This window comes from Tupaia chinensis, unplaced genomic scaffold, assembly GCF_000334495.1.
Source record: "Tupaia chinensis unplaced genomic scaffold, TupChi_1.0 Scaffold000275_1, whole genome shotgun sequence".
NCBI lineage: Eukaryota > Metazoa > Chordata > Mammalia > Scandentia > Tupaiidae > Tupaia > Tupaia belangeri.
In genome coordinates this window covers 270,184-289,677 of record NW_006159757.1, presented here as the reverse complement: position 1 = coordinate 289,677, position 19,494 = coordinate 270,184, and the positions used below count along the sequence as shown (strand labels likewise).

At 38.6% G+C, this 19,494-nt stretch overlaps 1 protein-coding gene and 1 pseudogene across 2 annotated transcripts in view; both read left to right on the top strand.

Annotated features, from left to right (window-relative positions):
* OPTN (optineurin) overlaps positions 1 to 19,494 on the top strand; it is a 60,430-nt gene that overhangs the window by 19,638 nt on the left and 21,298 nt on the right. For both annotated transcript variants that reach the window (XM_014588388.2, XM_006150004.2), the window contains exons 4-6: positions 4,109 to 4,291; positions 9,333 to 9,406; positions 11,955 to 12,089. In XM_014588388.2, the coding sequence (XP_014443874.1) occupies positions 4,109 to 4,291; positions 9,333 to 9,406; positions 11,955 to 12,089 (392 nt within the window). The remainder of the gene's footprint in view (positions 1 to 4,108; positions 4,292 to 9,332; positions 9,407 to 11,954; positions 12,090 to 19,494) is intronic.
* On the top strand, positions 103 to 1,289 carry LOC102477432 (actin-related protein 2 pseudogene; annotated as a pseudogene).

The window sequence follows — 19,494 nt, the reverse complement described above, 5'->3', positions numbered from 1 at the left end:
CCCCGAAAAAAAAAAAAACAAAAAAAAAAAAAAAAAAAAAAAAAAAAAGTCCGGTAGAAGGAAGAAACTTGAGTCGAAGCCACGAAGAGGGAGGAGGAGGAAGAGGAAAGGGCTAGACAGAGGCTCTTCCACGGGGCAGATGATGGACAGCCAGGGCACGAAGGTGGTGGTGTGCGACAACAGCACCAGGTTTGTGAAGTGTGGATACGTAGGCTCTAACTTTACAGAACACATCTTCCCAGCTTTGGTTGGAAGACCCATTATCAGATCAACCACCCAAGTGGGAAACATTGAAATTAAGGATATTATGGTTGGTGATGGGCCAAGTGAATTATGCTCCATGTTAGAATTTAACTACCCTATGGAAAATGGCATCGTATGAAACTTGGAGGACATGAAACACCTGTAGGACTATATATTTGGACCAGAGAAACTTAACGTAGATACCAGGAATTACAAAATTTAACAGAGAGGAGATCGTCAAGGTAATGTTTGAAACTTACCAGTTTTCTGGTGTATATGTAGCCATCCAGGCAGTTCTGACTTTGTATGCTCAAGTTTATTGACTGGTGTGGTGGTAGATTCTGGAGATGGTGTAACTCACATTTGCCCGGTGTACGAAGGCTTTTCTCTCCCTCATCTTACCAGAAGACTGGATATTGCTGGGAGGGAAATTACCAGACATCTAATCAAGCTGCTTCTGTTGCGAGGATACGCCTTTAACCATTCTGCCGATTTTGAGATGGTTCGCATGATTAAAGAAAAGCTGTGTTATGTGGGGTATAATACTGAGCAAGAACAGAAACTTGCCTTAGAAACCACAGTATTAATTGAATCTTACACACTCCTGAATGGACGCATTATCAAAGTTGGGGGAGAGAGATTCGAAGCACTAGAAGCTTTATTTCAGCCTCACATGATCAATGTTCAGGGAGTAGGTGTTGCTGAATTGCTTTTTAACACAATCCAGGCAGCTGACATTGATACCAGGTCTGAATTCTATAAGCACATTGTGCTTTCTGGAGGGTCTACCATGTACCCTGGCCTGCCATCCCAGTTGGAACGAGAACTTAAACAGCTTTACTTAGAACGAGTTTTAAAGGGAGATAGAGAAAAACTTTCTAAATTTAAGATCCACATTGAGGACTCACCCCACAGAAAGCACATGGTCTTCCTGGGTGGTGCAGTTCTGGCCAACATCATGAAAGACAAAGACAACTTTTGGATGACGAGAGTACCAGGAAAAGGGTGTCCTCGTGCTGGAGAAGCTTGGTGTGACTGTCCGATAAGCTCCAAAGCTTGTTCCCCTCGCACCCTTAATGCTTTCTTTTCTCCTTTCTAGCCAATCTTTGAACTCATTCAACTCCAGGACATGGAAGAGGCCTCTCTGTGCCCTTTGACTGGAAAGGTCAAGTTTTATCCTAGAGTCTCAGGGAAGCTTTGTTAAGTTTTTGTCAATGTGGGTAAATCTGGTTAACTCAGTCACTTCCCTGCAAACACAACCCGAGGGCAAAGGGCCCAGTGTGCTGCTTTGTTTCTTCTGAGTGGGCATAGATCATTTGTGTGGGCTCGGATGTTTACTTTTACTGCTCTTCTGCTGCTAGTTTTAGTCTTTAGCACACTTGGTGGTATGCCTTTATTAGCATAAGAAAAAACTTCAACAAGGGTTTTTACATATTGCTGGGGGGTGTGGTTAGGGATGGGTGGACAGCCACTGAACCCTCTAGGGCATTTCCACAGTAGTGTGGCACTTTCAACAGTTACTGCTGCAGCTTTAAGTACCTTAGAGCTTCTCTTGTACATCTTAGCGAAATGTTTGGCTCAGAATAAAGTGTTTAGGGTGGGATTTTGGTTTATTTATTATTTATTTAATTCCATTTGTTGTTATTTTTAATTTGACCAGAGAGAGAGAAGGGGAAAGTGAGAGAGCAAGCTGCTTTGTCAAGGACTCAAACCTCTGTCAGGCATGTGGGAACCCAGCGCCTTTAACCACCACGCCACCCGCCAGTCTCTAGGGTGGGATTTTGAATGGGGTGGGGGGATGGTCTTTTGATTTCGATGTGTTGAGGTTTTCTGCTCTAGAGTATGTAAAATGAACTTTATTCACAATACTTTGATTTGGCAGATTTTCTTCTGCTTTGGATCTGCCTAGAACTGCTTCTGTTTGACATACAAAGCAAGTGCAGTACTCCATCACTTGTGGCTTGGGGGGGTATGTCTTTAATATCAGCCTTGTTAGCTGGTTCTGCATTCCCTAGAATCTATTAGTGGAAAAGTAACCTTTAATGGTGCTTCTGGCCAGTCAAATTACAGATGAAAAATATGCTTAAGAGCTGGAGTTTTGTAAATGCTGTTTATTCCAGAAACATTAAGGTAACCCATTGCCAAGTATCATTCCTAAAATGATTACTTTATATGACTGACCAGTGCTTATTTAATAAAACAGGTAGATAACGTATAAATAATTATTGGCAGGTTTTAATTGTTGGGTTACAAATAACATTGGAACATGGGACTTGTTGTCAGTTGATTAATTTCCATTCTTTTTTTGTTGTTTTGATTTGAAACCTGGAAGTGGAGTAAAACTTGACTAAAATGTAGGCAGGAAAAAAATATTTAAATTTGTGTTTGTACTGAAAAACTAATAACTGGTAATTCTTAGCCATCTTTTATGCTTGAAAGATGAGTAGTTGGTATTTTGTAAATATTAGCAAACTTTCCTGCCTGTGACAGGAAATTATATTTATAAATCTCATTGATATTGTGGGGTATCTGAAAAAAATAATATCCAGACATGAATTTTTTCTAAATTTGAAAAAAGAAAATAATGAGAAATTGTATCACACTAAGTGCAAAATACAGATTCCGGGAGAGATGTTTTCCCTTCATTTCATGACATTCTTTACTAATAATGGCTTTGAAAGAAGCAGCTACGTTTTTTGGGTGACCAGTTTCAGAAATTATTGGCTTGATAGTTTCTTTTTTATGAGAAAACTTAAAAATTAGTTTATATGAAGTAAGCAAAAAGAAAAATTAGGTTAACTATGTAGCTTCTGTTAATATTCACTGCTTTTTTTTTTTTGGAGAGAGGTTTTTGCTATAGGACACGTGCGCTTGCTGCTGGCCCCAATATTAACTGCTTTTGTCTTGTTTTACCTCAATTTGAACAAATTAGTTTGCCTGCATGCTGGCCATGCTTCAGTATCCATGAATAGCCCATGAATAATGTCTACTAGATTTTGGATTTCAAAGTCATTTTGAAATTCTCTAGTGTTTCTAAATCATGCTCTCATAAATATCCCCAGCCTTCGAGTACTGGGCTTGGTAAAAGACACATGTGTAAGACTAGTATCAGTTGGCTGCACAGTTCAGGTACAGGGACTGACTCTTTGCTTTTGGTCTTGATTTTTAAATTGGAGGGTAGAAAGCAACAAAGTAATATAATGAAAGAGTTTCAATTGTCCCTTGAATGGAGAATATGTTTTCAATCTCCTAAATCTAGCAAACAGGACAGTTAAGACAATGATTTGATATATGTATACCTTATATTTAAAACTCCTATTTATAATTTTCCTATTTCGAGGTGAAATAAGCAGTCACTTGAGGATGGCGAATGGTGGTGTTTAATTGTAGTTGTTGTCAGAGTCCCTCAGAAATTAAAATAATATTGTTTTAAACTAGATTGATCTTTAGCTCTTGAAGCCCATTGTCACTTAAATTTCCAAAAATGATTAAAATTCTTTTATTTTTAAACTGCAATTGTAATGCCTTGACTTTTGAGACGGTTTCTTAGAAATAGGATCTACCTTTAAACTTGTTTCTAAAAATTTGGTTTTGTATGTTAACATTTAAGTAGTTCTGAGCACTGTTACTATGTGGAAAATCTTTGAAAGATCAGCTAAACATTCTCAATTCAACATGAATACACTTCTTTTTGATTCGGAAAATAAAATCAGATTTTTTCAAAGTAAAAATAAATAATTGTCAAATAGTTAAAATTTTCTACTTTGAAGCATCAAGGCCCAAGATGTTCAGAAACTGTAATGGATATAGAGGCAATCGAGTTTCAGGGCTCAATTCCTAGTTAGATTCTCTTTGTCATTTCCAGGATCCAGCTGGTGACTTCAGGCTTTCTAGACTGGAGGCAGAGCAGGAAATGGAGCAGCTGAAGACCCAAGTGACTCGCCTTCAGGCAGAAAAGGCAGATCTGCTGGGTATCGTGTCGGAATTGCAGCTCAAGCTGAACTCCAGTGGCTCCTCTGAAGACTCCTTTGTTGAAATTAGGATGACTGTAAGCTTTTGTTTTTGTTTTATTTTTTTTTTAAGGAATTTTTAATTGCCAGAGGGTGCATGCATTTGCCATAGATAGAGAGTGAGAGGGAGAAAAGACCCCCTAATGGAGTGTGATTATGCCACAATCCCTTCTCCTCCATTTCCCCATCCTGTCAGTGTTTGGGGCTCCTGGGCACACATAATTTCTGATTTGGAAAGAGAATTGAAGCATGGAGTCTTGCACATAAGAGTGATGTAGGTTTCCTCAGGAGTAATCCAGAGAGGCATAGAAGGTCACAACTGGAAGGGACCATAGAAGCCATGAGGTGCCACATCTAGCACCTCATACCCAGCATGTTCTTTTTTTTTAATCGATTTTAAAATTATTATTACTATTATTATTTATACATTCAATCGCTACACATCATTTAGATTGTAAAGAGATTTTATCCAGCATGATACACATCTCATTCCAGTTGAGAATACTATCACATCCTCATCAACAGATAACAATTTCTGCATCCCACAAATATCTTATCTCTCCAGTCCCCCCCCATTTCCTTTCCTGCACTCTTCCACTCTCACACTCTCCTTCCACTTTGTCTCTAGTGTCCATAACAATTTTTAATGCTTTTATGTCTCCCAGTCTTGCACTCTCTACCATAGAGTGCAGACAGTCTGTGTTAAGTGGAGACATACAATGTCTCTCTTTCCATAGCCTGACTTGCTTCACTCAGCAACAAATCTTCCATATTCATCCACTTTTTAGCAAATTCTAAGGCCTTGTTGTTTTTTTTATAGCTGAATAATATTCAAAGAAGTATATATGGCACACTTTCAATTCATTCATCCGTTTGTGGACATTTGGGTTGGTTCCATGTCTTAACAATCGTGCTGCAATAAGTATAGTTGTGCAAACGCTTTTCTGACTGAGCAGTCTCTTCTCCTTTGGGTAGATACCCAGAAGTGTAATTGCTAGGTCTTATGGTAGTTCTATTTGAAGGTCTTTGAAGAACTTCCATATTGTTTGCCACAGTGGCTGGACCAAATTATATTCCTACCAACAATGTAGGAGTGTTCCCCTTTCACCACATCCATGCCAGCACTTACCATTTTTTGTTTTCTTAATCATTGCCATTCTAACTGGGGTTAGGTGGTATCTCATTGTGGGTTTTGATCTGCATCTCCCTTACGATGAGGGATATTGAGCATTTTACCTTGTGCTTTTTGGCTGTTCATGTGTCTTCCTTAGAGAGTTGTTCATTCAGCTCATTTTCCCATATTTTAATTGGGTTAATCATTTTCTTCCGGTAAGCTGCTTGAGTTCTTTGTGTATTCTGGTTATCAGCCCCTTATTTGAGGCACAGTTAACAAAACTTCTCTCCTATTCTGAGGGTTGTCGATTCATACTAATTATGGTGTCCTTTGCTGTGCAGAAACTTCTTAATCTGATGTAATCCCACCTGTCTATTTTGGGGATTATTGCCTGTGCTTTGGGGGTCTTGCTTAAGAAGTCTTTGCCTACCCCAATGTCTCCCAGAGTTTCCCCAGTGTTTTCCACCAGTAGTTTTATAGTTTAATCTACATGTTTAATGTAATCCCTATAAAATTACGTGAGACATTCTTCACAGATCTAGAAAAGACAATCATAGAATTTGTCTGGAATCATAAAAGATCCCGTATTGCCAAAAGCAATCCTGTGCAAGAAGAGTGTGTGTGTTGGGATGGCATCTCACTTCCTGACCCCAAAATGTATTATGAAGCTGTGATAATCGAAACAGCATAATATTGGCACAAGAACAAACATGAGGACCAATGCAACAGAGTAGAGGCCCCAGAAATAACCCCCAAAATATACAGCCGACTGATCTTTGACAAACGGTACCAGTCAATCCAGTGGGAAAAAGAAAACCTTTTTAGCAAATGGTGCTGGAAAAACTGGGTATCCACCTGCAGAAAGATGAATCTGAACCCCTATCTGTCACCATCAACAAAAATCAACTCAAAGTGGATCAAAGATCTAAACCTAAGACCACAAACTATAAAACTATTGGCAGAAAACACTGGGGAAACTCCAGCATGTTCTCTTAGGCTCCCAGGGTTAAGATTCCAGCTGTGGTTAGCCATATGGAATCTAGTTCTCTGAACTGTATGCTACTGGGCTGGCCTTTGTTTTTGTTTAAGCAAACTACAGAGCCTTGCCTGGACAGATGATACAGATACCACCTTTTCCTCTCAACAGAAGGAAGACAGATAATGAAGAAATTGCAGCAAAGATAATTTGGCTCTTTTAGTATAACATAATGCTTGTCATAGCCAAAAAGGAAAAATATCAGTTACCTTTTCTAACAAAGTATGTAGTCTTTTTATTTCTTCATTATGCTCCAGGAAGTGGCACTTTATGGGACTGACATAAACACTCACATGTGCACACACACATACACACAAAAAGCATAAACTTTATGTCATTTTCCAGACCAGGTCTCAAAGTCGTGTTCAGCAGTTCACTTAGGTGAGCAGAATTGCGATAAGTACACAAAACTCATGAGTTTTAAACACCTAATAGGATCCTCTTTTCAAATAAAGGCTATTGAGGAACCGTGAGATTTTAAAAATAAGAAGAGGATGATCCAGCCTCTGTGGCACATTTGGTAACATGCTGGAGTGTGGAGATAGAAGACACACACTGATGATGGTTTGAGGCCCCCGCCAGGATCCTGGTGGGCTGGAGGACCAGAGGAAAAGGATCATGGCATGACTGAATCCTATAGAGAGCACTTCTCTCCTCCCATGCACATGCTCTCTTTTTTTTTTTGGAGAGGTTTTTTTTTTTTTTTTTGCTATAGGGTGTGTGTGCTCACCGCCAGACAGAGAGACAGAAAGTGAGAAATCACCCCCCAGGGAATATCTTGGCTCTTTCCTTCCTTCTAGCAGCAGCTCCTCAAGAACCTCTGAGAAGTGAGTTGGAAGCCAGTTTTATCAAACTCACATTTTTGTACAACCCAAAATGTAGTGAGCTAAAAGAGGAGGCAGGTGCTAACTAATCCCTAAGCTCTTGCAGCCTCTGTTACAGCTGCATCTGGGTATCTGGGCAGTCTAGAGCAAAGCAGGCAGATAAGCCCTGCAGGGGCCTCTCCTTCATAGGGCCCCTCCTACTGCTAAGAAAAACATAGAAGGATAAAATCCTCTGAAATACAGACTGGCATTGTAACTGTCAAATTATATAGCTCAGATAGGAAAAAAAGATTTCATTGTATCTTTGGAAGAGAAAAATGTACCTTGTAGATAAGTTGGGGAGAGAGGGAAACAGCTTGCAAAATAACTGAACTACTAGATGTGTCTGAAATATTATTGAGTGGGGCCACATGGCTGACTGTGGTTCAAGTCCCAGACCTGGTGGTTTGTTAGACGTGTCTGAAATATTATTGAGTGGGGCCAAATGGCTGACTGTGGTTCAAGTCCCAGACCTGGTGGCTTACTAGACGTGTCTGAAATATTATTGAGTGGGGCCACATGTTTGACTGTGGTTCAAGTCCCAGACCTGATGGTTTGCTTTCTCACTTCTCCTCTCTTTCTCTATCTCTCTCTCTCGTGAGCACACAGACCCTATAGCAAATTTAAAATAATAATAATATTAATAAAATTTTTAAAAGAAATATTAGTGTGTGACTTTCTTTACTTTCTAATTCATTTACTACACTTAAGATTAAGAGTTAGAAAGTAGCTCTTAGTAACTTTGTCATCAGTGTTCCCTAATAAATTTTAGATGCGTCAATAGTGGCTGAAATTAAGAGTTAAAATAGCAGGACCAGCAGTTAGCGTAATGGCTGTGTCATTGAACGCCCATGTAGTCGACCACGGTTTGAGTCCTGGACCCAGTGGCTTAAACTCACACCGGGTGCGTGTGCATGCATGCCTAAGATCCCAAGAAGAGAATGGAGGAGAAGGGATTGCGGCATGGCCATCCCCCCTGGGGGGGGGTGATTTCTCACTTTCTGTCTCTCTGTCTCTCTGTCTGTCTGGCGAGCACATGCGCCCTATAGCAAAAACCTCTCAAAAAAAAAAAAAGATTAAAATAGCAATTGAAAAAGCATACTTGTTAGAGTACCCTTTCTTCAGGTGAAACATAAGTTTGATTAAAGAGCTTTTGACTTTCTGCAAATAACATAAAATTCAACAAGCCCCCACAGCATATCAAAAGTTTCCAAATGAGCCTTCTTTCAAGGTGATGGTTAGCATCCTATTTTCCCTCAGAGATGAGTGACAGTTGGAAGTATAAGCATGTTTTGCTTGGTTTCTTGTTTTTGTATTTTTTGTTTTTCTTTTTGTTTTTGTTTTTTTGCTTCGATGAGCTAGAAAACACTGCCCAAGATTTAGGAAGAATGTATCAAAAAGACAACTCTCATACATAAATTGGAACTTGCAATACAAGTTATATTTTTAAAATATCTAGAAACATCTTTGTGCATTTTCAAAGATTTTTTTCCCATTGCCTTATTGATATATAAATGTTTTCCATTCTTGTGAATCTTAGTCTTGAATTTTTTGCTCCCTAAATGGCCTGTAGTGCATACAAATTTCTAGTGAGAGTCAGCTTGGCAGACACACAGCTTTGTGAGCCTCAATTATGGAATACTGCCTATTTTTCCACTTTGCTTCAGCAAGTTCTAGCATTTTGCATCTTAAAGGACTGTATAAGAAAGGTAGTTGTCACTAGCTCTATGTGACCTTAATCTAGGGTGTGAGGGAACTGCCAAGAAGAGAGGAGAAGATAAGCTTTCATGTTATGGAGCCAGGTCAGTGAGCAGAGCCGGACCTTCACACCTTAACCTGGATATTTATAATCCTGACAGGGTGTGGGGTGGGGGGAGGGAATAGTACATTTCTGTCCCAATTGAGTGACCTAATTTAAATACTTCACATTTAAGTTTTGGTAGGTTCCTTGGGGTGCATATCATTAGAATTCTTGATTTTTTTTTTTTGTCTTTTTAAAAAATCTTTTTATAAGGACTTTGTCTTGCAGATATGTTGTGTTAACTCTTTCATTTCTGCTTTTACAGGAAGGAGAAGCAGATGGGACAATAAAAGAAATCAAGAATAGACCCGGACCCACAAGAACAGACTCTATTGACACGTATGTCAAGAAAGATGGGCTCTTAGGCAAACAGACTGGGCTATCATGTCACCTTGAGCTTGTCCCTGTGACAGGCTGAATAGTAACGTCTTACGGATTTATACTAGAACGTTTGAGGAATACTCAGTTTGAATGCTATTTAATATGCAGTCAAAACTGGCAGAGAATAAAAATGACCTTTGGTACCTTTTTAGGCTCATGCTGACCACCCTGTAATAGAAGTATCACATCTTAGTCAGATGAGAAGTAAAACAGACTTGTTCTCAATCAAATCAGGTATTGGCTTCAGGTCAAAAGATCTGCTTGCTAATTTGTTTACCAGTGCTGTTTGACCTGGGTGAGGTTACCTAGCCTCCATAAGTTAGATATTTCCATTTTCTCTTCCTTATTCATTCCCAGTTGGAAGCCAGGATGACCCATACTGGATAATCTTCTCTAGCAGTGAGAGTGTTCCCAGTCATTGTGGGTGTTGCTTAGGTGGGCCAGACTCGTAGCCTACTGGCTAAGATAGCCAGATCCCACGTGGCCAGCTGCAGTTCATAATCCTGTCCCTGGAGGCATGAAAAACACATTGGGTACATGTGCATGCACGACCAAAATCTCCACAGTAGGAAGAAATGGAGCAGGGATTGCAGTGTGTGAAAAAGTACCTGTGCCTGGGTATCTTCTCTGTGGAGGCTTGAGTAGATATGAAGAAACAGATGTCTTACACAGTGGGAAGACCTCTGAGCAGAGGCAGAAGAACTGGCACCTACACCTTTGACTCTTACAGGCAGGGCTTGCCCAGCGGAGACTATGAGTTCATGCTCTGTAGTAATAATGTAATATTAGCCCACGTAAGAGACAGTTATCTGAAAATTTCTCTCAGGAGCTCTTTCCTCTTCCCTTAAAGCCTTTTTTTCTCTATCTTGCTGAATGTGTATACAGAATGATTTATAAAACATGAGAAAGTTTTTTCTATCATGTTCCTCAGATTTTGTATAGGGAGAAAATAAGTAGTAGATAATATATTTTTCATCAAGCAGGGCAGTTGGTGTATGTGAATGTTGTTTCCTTTTTTAGTTCAGAATCCCTCATTTCCCCCCTAATTTGCTTTTCTTTTTTTAATATTAAAAGACTTTCCTGAAAGTAATGGGAAGGAAAAAAGCCCTATTTGGAAATTCTAAGCCACATACTTCTCATTTATATCAGATGTTAGACCACTTCCTCTTTTAAGCCACACCACACTGCTTTTCTTTTCTTTCCTTTTTTTTTTTTTTTTAAATAAATTTTTGTTAGAGGGTGCTTGTACTCAATGAAAAGAAAGAGAAGGAAAGGGACCAGCAGTTGGCATAATGGCTATGTCGTTGCACTCCCATGTAGTCGACTGCAGTTTGAGCCCCAGACCCCGTGGCTTAAACTCACACCAGGCGCATGTGCGTGCATGCCTAAGATCCTGAGAGGAGAATGGAGAAGGGATTGCAGTGTGGCCATCCCCCTTGGAGGGTGATTTCTCACTTTCTTTTTGTCTCTCTCTGTCTTTCTGGCAAGTACACACGATCTATAGCAAAAAACTTCTCTTAAAAAAAAAAGAAAAAGGAAAGCAAGAAAACATTCTCTGTAATGAGGAATGGCCATGCTGCAGTCCATTCTCCACCAGTTATCTTTCCTCTTGAAATTTTTGGGAATGCACAACATACTCCCAGTGGGAGCCATTGGTTTTGGGACTTGAACCACACAATTGGCCTGGTGAGATCCAGCTTCCTTGACCACTACACCATGGTCTGGCCCACTTTTTTGTCATTTTTGTTTTTAAACTAATAACAGTTCTTTTTCTTGTTTCTAAGTATCATAGAGTCCTAGTTTGATTTCCAGGTTTAGAGTTTCAACTTTGGAGTCCTGGTAATGGGGATTTAATCCTGGCTGTTTTATTAGCTATTTGAGTTTGAGAGGATCACTAGGAATTGGCATAATTGTGATCGTCCTAAAGGTTTCATTATTGTAGCAGTAGTCGTGGTTTTGTTATGGAAATGTCTCCTGATTTTATCAGATTTTGAAGTTGAGAAAAAAATTTGCCATATCTACATTTCTCTGCTCTAATGATTTGAAACTAAAAGTGAAAAAGGCTTCTTTTGGTTCGAGAATGTGATGTTGGAGAAAGGCCAATGGTCTATATGTGTGTGTTGTATGCCTCAACTATAGTCCCTTTAAGACCAGATCTCTAGAAAACCTGGTCTCTCCAACCAGGGCAGCCTTTGCCGAGCTGTTTCCGTGGGTTTTGTGGTCTGGTGATGTGTACATGATGACCATTTGGAGAAAGCGAGCCCTTGTAGCAGGAGGCTAGCCTCTCTGGAACCTCACTGTTAGTTTCAATACTTTCTCCAGAAAACACAGGGAGCTTGGCACTGGGGGTTGTAAGACCAGATGAAAATTAATTGGAAAATGTTCTGGAAAGCAGTTCTTTTAAGTGGGTCCTTTAATACTGGGTCACTCTATTCTTAGATATTTTCCTTTTTTTGATGAAAACCTTTTAACCTTTATACTAACATAGTGTATTGTCTTAATGTAGGAGCACATCCGTAGAAGGTGCCAGGAATTATTTGGAATTTGAAGAATTAACTGTGAGCCAGCTCCTCCTTTGCCTAAGGGAAGGAAACCAGAAAGTGGAGAGACTTGAAATTGCACTGAAGGAAGCCAAAGAAAGGTATGTAAGAGATTAACTTGAAATGTGCATACCTCATTGATTTTTTAAAAATAATTATTTTATTTAACTCTCTTTCTTTCCTTCCTTCCTTCCTCCCTCTTCCTTCCTCCTTCTTTCTTTCTTTCTTTCTTTTCTCTCTCTTTCTTTCTTTCTTTCTTTCTTTCTTTCTTTTCACTTGACCAGAGAGAGAGAGAGAGAACGTGAGAAAGCAAGCCGCCAGTTCTGGGACTTGAACTACAGTTGGCCATGTGGGAGAACTACAGTCGGCCATGTGGGAGTCGAGCACCCTTAACCATCATGCCACCTGCCTGCCCCTGAAAACCTTATTTTTTAGACTTTATTGAAATACTAGAGTCTATACAACTTGCCCAATCAGCCCTCCTGCCTGCCCCTGAAAACCTTATTTTTTAGACTTTATTGAAATACTAGAGTCTATACAACTTGCCCAAAGACATGTTTCATTTTTTTTTAATATAATATATATTTAAATATATAATATAATTATATATTTCCATTCATAAGGTTGTGCAACCATTACAAGAATGTAGTTTTTTTAGAGAATTATTGTATTTAACATTTATTTATTTGGTTTAAAATTTGACCAGAAAGGGGAAGAGCAAGAAGGAGAGGGAGGAAGAGGGAGAGGGAAGTGAGAAAGTAAACTGCCAGGCCTAGGATTCGAGCCATTGTTGGCCATGTGGGAGTCCAGCACCCTTAACCACCACACCACTTACCAGCCACTACAATAGTAAAGTTTTAAAATATTTTTCTTGGGACCAGAAAATTGCATAGTTGTTATATTTCTGGACTTCCACATGGGTGACCATGGTTTGAGTCCTGAACCCCATGGCTTGAAACTCTTGCCAGGTATGTGTGTATGCACGTCCAAGATCCTGGGAGGAGACGGGATTGTAGCGTAGCTAGGGGGTGATTTCTTACTTTCCCTCTCACTGTGTCTGTCTGTCTCTTTCTGGTAAGTACACACACCATAAGGCAAACACTTCTTAAAATGTATATATATTTTTTTCACCCAAATAGGAAACCCATTAACACTCACCATCCCCTCCTCCCAGTGATCTGTTTTCTGCCTCTGTAGATTTGTCCATTCTGGACATTTCATGTAAATGGAATGATAATAATGTGGTCTTTTGTGACTGACCTCTTTTGTTAGTAGCAAAAATTAATATTTTATTAATTTTTAAATGAAAGTTATAAAACAAATTAAGATAATTTTAGAGAAAAATCATTTCATAATCCAATGTTATTATACACCTGTTTTCACTTTTACATATTGGCTTCCATTTCTTTTAGTTGTTTAGCTGTCATCGTAGATATTTTACATTGTTTCTTTCAGTTAACTTTATAGCATCAGCTTGTTGTTGAGGTTCATCCACAGTGTAGCATGTGTCAGTCCTTCATTCCTTTCTGTTGCTGAGTAACAAACAGTCCAGTATATAGATATGCAGCATGTTGTTTATTCATTCATCAGTCACTGAACATTTAAGTTGTTTCTACTTTTTGTCTGTTAAAAGTAATGCTGCTGTTAACATTTGTGTACAGGTTTTTGCTTGAACATTTGTTTTTCATCTTCTGAGAGATGTACATAGGTGTGGGTCTTATGGTAACTACATTTAATATTCATTTTTTTTTTTTGGAGAGGTTTTTGCTATGGTGTGTGTATGCTCACCAGAAAGACAGAGAGAGACAGAGAGACAGAAAGCAAGAAATCACCCCCAGGGGGGATGGCCATGCCGCAATTCCTTCTCCATTCTCCTCTTGGGATCTTGGGCACACCTGCACACGCACCTGGTGAGAGTTTAAGCCACAGGGTCTAGGACTTGAACCGTGGTCAACTACATGGGAGTCCAGTGACATAGCCATTATGCTGCCTTCTGGTCCCGCATTTAATATTCTTGAGGAACAACCAAACTGTTTTTCAAAGCAGCCACAATTCCCAGCTACAGTCCATTTTTTTTTTTTTGAGAGGTTTTTACTATAGGGCTCATGCGCTCGACAGACAGAGACAGACAGAGAGATAGAAAGCGAGAAATCATCCCCCCCACCCCCCGGGGGATGGGTACAATGCAATCCCCTCTCCTCCATTCTCCTCTTGGTATCTTTGGCACGCATGCACACATACCTGGCGTGAGTTTAAGCCACCGGGTCCGGGACTCGAATCATGGTCGACTATGTGGGAGTCCAGCGACATGGCCATTATGCTTACTGCTGGTCCCCTGCAGTCCATTTTTTATAGTCTTTTTTGTCTTTTGCTATAGGGCGTGTGCACTCTATGGAGAGACAGAAAGCAAGAAATCCCCCCCCCCAGGAGTGATGGCCATGCCAAAATCTTTTCTCCTCCATTCTCTTCTTGGGATTTTGGTCATGTATGTACACATGCTGGTCCTGGGATTCGAACTACGGTTGGCCATGTGGAAGTTCAGTCACATAACCATTACACCATCTGCTGGTCCCAACCAGCTACAGTTCTTGTATTCTCAACTACAGTATATGAGTATTCCACATTCTCCACATCCATACCAACACTTGTTATCATCTGTTGTTTCAATTTTAGCCATCCTATTAGATATCATTGTGGTTTTGATTTATATTTTGCTACTGATTAATGATGTTGAGCATCTTTTTATGTTGACCTTTTTTGTATCTTCTTTAGAGAAATATATATTCAAGTCTAGCATCTATTTTTAAAAGTTGTGATGTCTTTTTATTATTGACTTGAGTTCACTTTGTATTCTAGATACAATTCCCTTAATAAATATATGATTTGTAAATATTTTCTCTTATTCTATAGGTTATTATCCTATAGGGCATCTTTCCATTTTTATTTTTTATAATGATATCATTTTGCTGTACAACTTTTCTTTATATTGATATAATCCAATTTATGTCTTATTTTTCTTTGGTCATATGTGTTCTTAGTGTTGTATCTAAGAAACCCTTGCCTAACCCAAGGTCACCAAGATTTACTTCTGTGTTTTCTTTTAAGAATTTTATAATCTTAACTCTGACACGTCTATGACCCACTTTGAGATAATTTTTGTGTGTGATGTGATATAGAAGGTCAAAATCATTAGACCTTTAATTCTGTTCCATTGGTTTATAGGTCTGTCCTAATGCTGATACCATGCTATTTTTATTATTATGGTTTTGTACTAAGTTTTGAAATGAGGAGATGTGTGAGTCCTTTAACTTTATTCTTTTTCAAGACTGTTTTGGCTATTCTGGGTTCATGGTGAGTCCAGATGAATTTTAAGTTCAACTTGTTAATTCTTAAAAAATAAATAAATAAAATAATAAAGGAAGAAAAAAAATAAAAAACACCTGGAATTTTATTAGGGATTGCATCAAATCTGTAGATCAGTTTTAGTATTGCCATCTTAACGATATCCTAATCCTTGAACATTGAGTCTTTTCATTTATCTGTGTCTTCTTTAGTTTCTTTCAATGATGTTTTTTATTTTCACCATATGGATTTTGTACTTTTTTGTTGACTTCCTAGGTATTCTGGTCTTTTTGATGCTGTTGTAAATAGAATTATTTATTGCTGCTATATAGAAGTACAACTGATTTTTTCATATTTATCTAATATCTTGAAAATTTTCTGAAGTTTATTAGTGGTAATAATTATTTAGATGAAAATCATTAGGATTTTCTCTAAACAAGATTGAGTCATGTGCAAATAGAGATAGTTTTGCTTCTTCCTTTCTCATCTGAATGCCTTTTCTTTCTTTTTCTTGCCTGAACGTCCTAACTAGAACATCTACTACAGTGTTAACTAGAAGTTGATAAAGCAGGCATCCTTGTTTTATTCTTTTTAAAAAATATTTATTTAAGTTTATTTATTTATTCATTTTTAATTTGACCAGAGAAAGAACCACAGAGAGAGAAAGTGAGAAAGCAAGCCACCAGGTCCAGGACTTGAACTGTGGTTGGCCATGTGGGAGTGTCTAGCGCCTTAGCCACCATGACACCTGCTGGTCCCCCCTTGTCTTATTCTTAATCTTAGAGGAAGAGCTTATTCTTTCCCATTAAGTATATTTATATATTTTTTTGGCGGGGGGGGTGGGGAGCGGAGGTTTTTGCCATAGGGCGCATGCACTCACCAGAAACACAGACAGAGACAGAGAGACAGAAAAGGGGAAATCTCCCCCTGGGGGGATGGCCGCGCGGCATTCTCTTCTCCTCCATTCTCCTCTCAGGATCTTGGACACGCACGCACATGTGCCCGGTGTGAGTTCAAGCCACTGGGTCTGGGACTCGAGCCGTGGTCAACTACATGGGAGTGCAGTGACATAGCCATTATGCCAACTGCTGGTCCCCACCATTAAGTATATTACCTGTGGGTTATACATAGATGCCTTTGTTAGGTTGAAAAGTTCCCTTCTATTCTTAGTTTGTCTTAATTTTTATCGATGAGAGGATTTTGAATTTTTTTTCTGTTTATGTGGAGATGGTCATAGAGGATTTTTTTCAAAATTAATGTGGTATATTGCATTAATTGAGTTTTGAATGTTCAGCTAACCTTGCACTCCCATGATAAAACATATTTGATCATGGTGTATAGTACTTTTTATATCTTGCCAGATTTGGTTTGCTAGTGTTTTATTGAGAGTTTTTGCATGTACATTTATAAGGGATATTGGTCTGTAGTTTTCTTTTCTTGTAATGTCTTTGTAATGAGGCCTGGTAATACTGGCTTCATATAATGAGTTGGAAGGTGGTTCCTACTATTGTGTATATATGTGCCTTAAAAAAATTATTTATTTAATTTTATTTATTCATTTATTTATTTTAATTTGACTAGAGAAAGACAGACATACAGAGAGAAGAAAAGTGAGAAAGCAAACCACCAGGTCCAGGATTCGAACCATGGTCAGCCATGTGGGAATGCTGCGTGCTTTAACCACCACGGTACCTGCAGGCCTTATATATGTCTTTTTAAAATGTCTGGTGGACTTTTGTGTTTTGATACACCTGCAGCAAAACGTTACCAAAATCAAAGCTGTTTAGACTGGTAAAGTTGTTGTGAAATTCTATTTGGTAATGTACTTTCTAGAAATGCAGAGTGGTAAACCAAACCGATGTAAGATACAGGAAGGGTATGAAATGGTTTTCTGACTCTGATGACTGAAACATTTCATCATAAATATACTATGGCATAATTAATTTTCTTGGACATTATAAATGGTGTATTAATCTTAAAAGCACAGCAGCTTAAGGAGCATGTTTTAAGTGAAGAAGTTTATATGCTAGTAGAAGATATGTTCTTAAGATACGAAACATAAGCTATTTTGTTCAGAATGAAAAAATTTTTCCAGAATGAAAAGTAAAGTGGAAGGCACATCAGTCATTTGTCCAATGACCTATTTGGTGATCAGCTCTTTTTAAAAGTGAAAACAGCATGGTAGCTACAATTCCTTGCTTTTTGCCCTATGTCCTACCCCATACCCCTTAGAAAAGTTCAAAGGTGACTTCTAGGAGACTACCACCACATGTTCTAACAGAGTAATGAAACTGTCCATTTTTTGGTAAATCCTAAAACATAGTAATAATGCATGAATAGATAAAAGCATTCTTTTTGCACTTTTAAAGTAAAGTGTTAAGTATGCTTTGAATGAGATCGTGAGCAGACATGAACAGTCAATGTGTGTGTATTTTGTAAGCATGTTTGTATCTCCCAAGTTCTATTTACTATTTTAAGAAGTCAGATTTAGCTAGTAACATATTGTTACTTAAAGGAATATGATTAGCTTCACTAGTAAAAGTGTAAACCTAGGGATTTGTTAATTATACATTTTGATCTTTCATATGATATATGGAATTCCTGCTCTCAACATAATCATAGCTTTCTGGCTAGAGGCTAAGAGGTATCTAGCTCTTCACGCTGTAGCTAATGAGTTAGGCGTGCCCTGGAAATGGAAGTCTGCTGCTCCCTGTAAAGGTCACCTTCTCAATACCATTACATTTCTGATTATTTTACTCCTAAATTGGTGAGCCAGCTTTCTCTCTATTTAGCTGGCACGTCGTGAATTAGTTGCCAGGACTCATGTCCTCTACGTGTGTCAGGATGAGAATTCCCTCCTAGCTCGGGCAGGATTGAAAGCAAGAAATAAAATCACCAATACATGAACAGCCTGGCTTGATCTACATCATACTGGGTTGTCAGGAAAGTCGTGATGCATTTTGCATAGAAAAACATGTCACGACTTTCCTGACAACCTACTGTATAGGATATGATAAAAGCACATTGTACGACCTAACACATCTCTTTCTCAAATAAGTCAGTCTTTGACCATTTTCATTAGTCACCAGAAATGTGGATATAGGTGTTCCAAAATTTATTCTGAAAAAAATTTAAGTGATTTATGGGAAAAGGGAACAGTAGATTTTTCTTCCTGTCATTGTTATGATATCTCACATAATTTGTGTTTTCTAAGCATGCTGAAAGCCAGTAAGGAGAGAGAATTATGTAGGAAATGTAGCCCAGGAAAATCAACAAACAACAGGGAAATGTCAGCCGAAGGTGAAAATGTGCCCTGGAAAATTAAGAGGCGTTCTAATTTGAATGTAGGTCAAAATTCTGTCATGTGTGAGTGGTGTTATCGAGGCCTACCGTCCAACCCCTCTCACCAGGTGCTTAACCCATTTATCTGGCTTAGCTCGAGATAGTGCCTGCTCACGGATTAGGTTTGGCAGTTTGCAGCACTTGTTTTACTTTTAGTCACTTGTTTTACTTTTAGTCATCACTAAGTTCTTTTTAAAAAATCAGTTTTATGTTCAAGTAAACAACTGGTTGTTGTACAAGCTTCTTATGGAGAACAGTGTTCTTTGATCCCTTCCCTACCAACTTTTTGCCATTTCCCAATAACCACTTTCAAAATATTAGTTTTTTTTTATGTTTACCTCCATATATCAGGCTGCTAAATTCTTCATAAACAGGACACACACTTATAGAACACACGTGCACATATATGTGAACATACACAAAAACAGGTTTTAAAAATATTTCTGGGGGGCCAGTAGGTGGCGTAGTGGTTAAGGCGCTGGATTCCCACATGACCAACCTTGGTTCGCGTCCTAGAACTGGCAACTTCTTTCTCACTTTCCCTTTCTCTCTCTCATTGAATTAAAAAACAACAGTAAATAACATTAAGTAAATATTCCTTAAAAAAATATATTTCTGGGGACCAGCAGGTGTCATGGTGGTGAAGGTGCTGGACACTCCCACATGGTTGACCGAGGTTCGAGTACTGGACCTGGTGGCTTGCTTTCTCACTTTCCCTCTCTCTCTGTGTGTATCCCTCTCTGGTCAGATTAAAATAAATGAATAAATAAAAATTAAATAAATAATTATATATATATATATATATATATATATTTCTGGAGG